The following is a 5,412-nucleotide window of genomic DNA, read 5'->3' as shown; positions in this document are numbered from 1 at the left end:
TATCAAGCAACGATCATACTCAGTGATTGTCTCAGTTTCTTCCATCTTCAAACTTTCAATTTAGATGTTAGCATTCTTAACTTTGTTTTCTTGTACTTTCAAATCTTTGACAATGTTTTTGAAAGATTTTCTAATGAATTCTTAGCAGAAAACAGTTGGCAATCAGAATAAGCATGTTTATATCAACTGATGATAATATGATATTTAATACCTTTGAATTGTAGTTCGAACTTTGGACTTCATCAATTTTCCATTTACTTTCTGGTTTGATCAGACTGTCATCGTCTTCATTATCTCTTTTTGGCTGAGTCCAACCATTGACAACTGATTGCCATACTCTTTCATCTATTGACTTCATATAGAATCTTATATTGAATTTTCGAATATCGTAGTTGGATGCATCCATGACAGGTGGTCATAATGCAGTGTTGGAAAGTTACACGTCCATTGAATTTTACTTGTTAAACAAAAATAACTACAATCTAACTTAGTAACGTCAAGAGTTGGTTTTGATACCAAATGAAAATATTTTGATTAACATAATGGTAATGATTGTGTGTATAAGATATAAGTGTTGTCTCGAATATTGTAACATCTTGTCACAACATGCAGCAAAATGCTATAAAACACAATTAAGTAACTTTAATTAAAAGTAACACAAAGATAATTATGCACAAGTTAATACACTTGTGTGATGCATCGAGGTAAAATAATCACTAGAAAAGAAATCGAGTTTATAAAACCAATACTAGTGAAGAAACGAAAAACTATATTCCTTAACAAGTCAATGAAATGAATTGCATCATAAAATATCAATAACAAAAATAATAAACCACAAGAATACAAATCTGTGTGGCTGAAATTTGGAGTAAGAAAGCAGTTCTTCAATCAACACTTTGTACGAGTATTGTCTTCAAATATCTCCAACACGTCATGGCAACACAGTGAAATAGTGATGCTTCATCTTTGTGAGTTCTTCAGAAAATTCTCTCTTCGCTATCTTGTATCTCGCTTGTCTCGCTTTTTTTCCTGGTACAACAATTATTCTTCAGTCTATATAGACTTTTGTTGATCTTGTTAGGATTCCTTGAACATATTTCAACAAGATAAAGAAAGTAGTCTTTCATTAATAAACAAATTATTAAAGATTAAATCTAGAGTTTAAAAAACTCAATATTATGCAAAATGTCAAAAAAGAAAAGAATTTAGGAGATAAAACATGTCTTGCAAACCAAGACACATTTCCTTTCATAGACGTTGCTTCATGCGCAGAATATTTTCTATGGACTTTGTTATGTACACAATTTTTCGAGTTTCGACCAAATTATTGCAGCATAATCTACTTTTGCAAATTCTCTAATGGGCTTGTCACCGAGGCACAAGATGATAGCTAGCACTCAATGCCTTGTTCAGTATTCATACATTTTCCCTCGAATCTCCTACTATCGCATCTTCTCCCTTCGTGGCTCCAACCAGTCCTTGTTGAATCAACATGGCTCGCATTTTGATTCTCCACAAACCAAAGTCATTACTTCCTGAAAAGTTTTCAGTGTCATATTTCATTGAACTCGTCTTCTCGATTGTGAATTAATGGTGGACTCGAATCCCTCATACGACACCATTTGTAGGTGGAAGGAATAAATAGAGGAAATCAAGAAAGAAGAGTCATGCGGTTACCAAAGACACTATTGCCTCTCAAAATTTTCAAAATCCGAATAAACTAAATAAAATTTTATACTAAACCAATCAACACAATTACACGACTGGGAAATCCATATTTATTAAAATACAATTTCTTGGGGAAAAACTGAAAAGAAGCCCAAAAAAAGAAGCCCAGAATACGTCGAAAGCCCAAAAAAGAGAAGCCCGGAATACATTCGAAAGCCCAGATTTCAATTTCTTTATAATTTCGTAACCCCAACTGCTCCAACTCAGACAGTGAAAAAAGAGAACGCCGCCGCCAAACTAGTCGTTCCAGCGACTATGAAGAAAAAGGCACCCGTTTTCAAGGCCATAGATGATATGGAGTCTCTTATACATTCACACGCAGAGTTCTTCGATCACCTTATAGAACTGATTCCTGCAAAATTCTACCAGGCAAAGGATGAAGACTCGAAGCCATGGTACCAGGGCCTTTCTAAAGCAGCCAAGGCGTCGTTGAAGCAGCAATCCAAACAGAATATGAAGCTCGCCCGGCGCCAGCGCTTCGACCAAGAAAGTAAAGCTTCGTCTTCTGCCCCAAATCAGGATAGTTTGGTGAATGTAGAAGAGGATTTGGATGCAGGCCAGCAGAATCAATCAGTTACATACGAGGAACTGCGGCAGAAGTTACGAAGAAAGATTGAAGTGATGCGAGGTAACCGTGGGGCCGCGAGTGATGATAAGAAAATTGATAATAGGAATGTGAAGAATGATGGGAAGAAGCGGAAGAGGGGAGACGAGTCTGCCGGAGGAGTTGTTGGGAAGGTGGTGGAATCGGAAGATGGGGAAGAAATTATTGAATATGGTAAAGTGAGATTGGGGGATGACGAGGAGTTGAAAAATAGGAGGAAAAAGAAGAAAGGTAAGCTTTCGAAGGTGAAGGAATTGGAGAGAGCACAGAGATTGCACGAGGTGAAGAGGGAAAAATCGGGAGTTGCCGATCGGGAATCTTGGATGGCCGCCACAAGCAGGGCAATGGGGGTAAAGGTGCACGATAATTCGAGGCTGATCAAGGAGAGTATCAAAAGGGAGAAGAGGAAGAAGGAGAAAAGCTCCGAGAAGTGGAAGGAGAGGTTGGAGGCACAGGATAAGGTGAAGGAGCACAGGCAGCAGAAGAGGAAGGATAATATCGAGGGGAGGATCAAGGAAAAGAAGACGCGGAAGATTGCCAAGCGTGAGAAGAAGCTGATGAGGCCCGGTTTCGAAGGCCGGAAAGGTAGCTATATTACTCAGGAGTGAAGGTGTTTCGGGTTTCCGGTTTCAAAAATGAATTAGGATTCATCTCTTTAATTTTGAGGTTTCGTTTTTCGTGGAAGGATGAACTATGTGTTGTGCTTGTAACATGTTTTGTCTTGCTATAAAATTAATAGTTTTCCTCATTGTGGCTCATTGTGATAACTGATATATGCTAAAAATTGTTGCCTCAGGTTTTCTTTAATTTCTGCTTTGTAAAATTATTTTATATGCATAAAGTCGAATGCTTTTGTCATTTCAGGATAGAATTGGTTATGTTTTGATTTAAGATAGAGCTAATGGTCAAATGGTATGATTTGGTTCGCATGGTTTCTCGCCGAATGGTTGAGATTTGCATCAAGTTATTTGACATCACAATTAATGATGTAACCAATTGCTTACAAGATATCAACTTTTTTGTGGGTGTATCTGATTATAGGAGTGCGATGCAGAAATTCTCATTTCCTAATGCTTTTGGGTGTGTACCCCCAACTGTACTTTACTATAATTTATTGTGAACGTTATATCTTGGACGTGTCTTTATTGTTTTGGTAAGTCTAAATTTCTTACTTTCTGTATAATACATTTTAACTTTGGGTATCTTCTCATATACTCTCTCAATTCGTTCCTTTTGTTCTTCAAATACTCGGGTTAAATGTAGCATTCTGTGTTGAAAATGGAGATATGAGATATCTGATTTGGTCGACTCTGAACTGTTACAGAGAATTGGTATGTTATTTGCTATATTCTTGATTTATGGTTCTTCTATATTACATATTTGCTTAGAAAGGAACCATTTTTTATTTTAACTTTGATACAATGTGGAAGAAAATAGGATTTCTTTGATTTACGTTATCCAGATTTTTTTACCTTGGGTATCTCCAAGCGCCTATTGCTTCAAAAATGTTTCCTAATTATCTGTTTTTTGCTTTGGAAAATGAGAAAATGACTGAATACATGCACTGGAAGACAATGGTAATTACATATATTTACCGAATAGGCAAAAAAAACTCTTGCAATGTTCTTACAAGTCAGACTATGCATTGGAAGAAGACTGAATACATGCATTGGAAGACCCATGGCGTCTCTTGTGCCTATTGATTGATAATATCAAGGAAGTACTACAATTCAGTTCTTTCATTTGTTCCAAGCAAGTGTTTTTTTTCACGCCTTATCTTTTTATTTGAAAGATGCATGTTACCTTTGTCGTTCAGATAATTAATGATGTCATTTATTTCCTGTGATGCAGGTGTTTATTCCCATAAAAGTGAATAGATTGCTTTCCCATGTTATTCTGTCAGTGAAGTGCAGGAACTTGTTAATATGGGTACCATATGTTTTCGTGTTGATCACGAATATTCATGACATATTAGATTTCGAAGGGGACAAATGGATTCGACAACTCATTTTGAAGTTTTGTTTGAATTATAATTTTTCATCCTTTAATATTGTAGGCTTTTTGTCAAGTCAATGTTCCATTGGTCTTCAACTTCGGGAGGAGTATCCTGACCCTAGTGCATGAGATGAGTGATCGTCCTTTCAGATTAAGAGCACGTGCATAATTTTTTTTTCTTACAAAATATATTGATCTCTTGCATTTAAAGTTATGCAATATTGGTTGGAAAGTCCCAGTTGCATGACTGAAGGATAATTAAGGAGCTGGATAAGTAGGAAGCTGTGTGGTTTAGCTAATTCTGTGCGATGTCAACATGAACCCGAACCGATTTTTAATCTTAGTTTCATATTAATATTAGTCCTGGTTTTATATCTTTGAAGGAATATTAATTTGATAGCAAGTTGTGTGAAAAGACATTAGTTTTCATGAACAATGTTGTAAATGACGGGAGGCGGTGGCGGGGAGGTCAGTGACCTCGGCCGCCTACGGGGTTGAATTTTTTTGGCAATTTTTTATAGGTAATTTTATTTAATCATGCAATATAATTACAAATAATCATCATTTTGTATGTAATATATGTAATTAAATAATGTTTATACATAAGAAAACTTCAGACAATATAATACAATTTAGAAAAAGTACAAATAAATATATAAATGTAAATTAACAATATAATTAAGGTCGTGGCCGGTGGCAGCGGTGGCTGAAGACAGTTTGAGGCTGGTGGTGGCAGATGGTTGAGGACAATTGAAACCAAAAGTAAATATAAAATAGAGTGAGATATGTTTTTATTATATCTTGGTTTTTTTAGATTGATTGACTTTGACTGGTTTTTAAATTTATTTGACTTTGACCATTGATAATGATTTTAAAATCTTTGACCATTATGGCCGTCTCGCCTGTCGGATAGTCTCGAACCGTCTACAGAGACCGCCTTAGACAAAGGCAGGGCGGTTGAGTGCCGCCTACCGCCTTGACACCGCCTAGGCCATAGTTATCAATAGTGACGTGTAGCGCTCGCTATAGCGCGTAACGACGCGAGGCATCGACCCGCATCTACAGGGGAGACCCGCACGACACTT

At 36.6% G+C, this 5,412-nt stretch overlaps 1 protein-coding gene across 1 annotated transcript; it reads left to right on the top strand.

The window, feature by feature from the left end:
- The first annotated feature begins 1,922 nt into the window (after nucleotides 1-1,922).
- LOC142505831 (uncharacterized) lies at nucleotides 1,923-3,080 on the top strand. Its single transcript, XM_075618949.1, has one exon. It carries the CDS (start codon nucleotides 1,984-1,986, stop codon nucleotides 2,938-2,940), a length of 957 nt encoding a protein of 318 aa, XP_075475064.1. The 5' UTR covers nucleotides 1,923-1,983; the 3' UTR covers nucleotides 2,941-3,080.
- Nucleotides 3,081-5,412: the final 2,332 nt, after the last annotated feature.

This window comes from Primulina tabacum, chromosome 10 (assembly GCF_025594145.1).
Source record: "Primulina tabacum isolate GXHZ01 chromosome 10, ASM2559414v2, whole genome shotgun sequence".
NCBI classification, from domain to species: Eukaryota; Viridiplantae; Streptophyta; class Magnoliopsida; order Lamiales; family Gesneriaceae; genus Primulina; species Primulina tabacum.
Note: the sequence above shows the minus strand (reverse complement) of the source record. Positions and strands in the feature narration are given on the sequence as shown.

What these genes read in the sequence shown, in the direction of transcription:
- LOC142505831 (XM_075618949.1), top strand. Translation starts at nt 1,984, where the DNA reads ATGAAGAAAAAGGCACCCGTTTTCAAGGCCATAGATGATATGGAGTCT.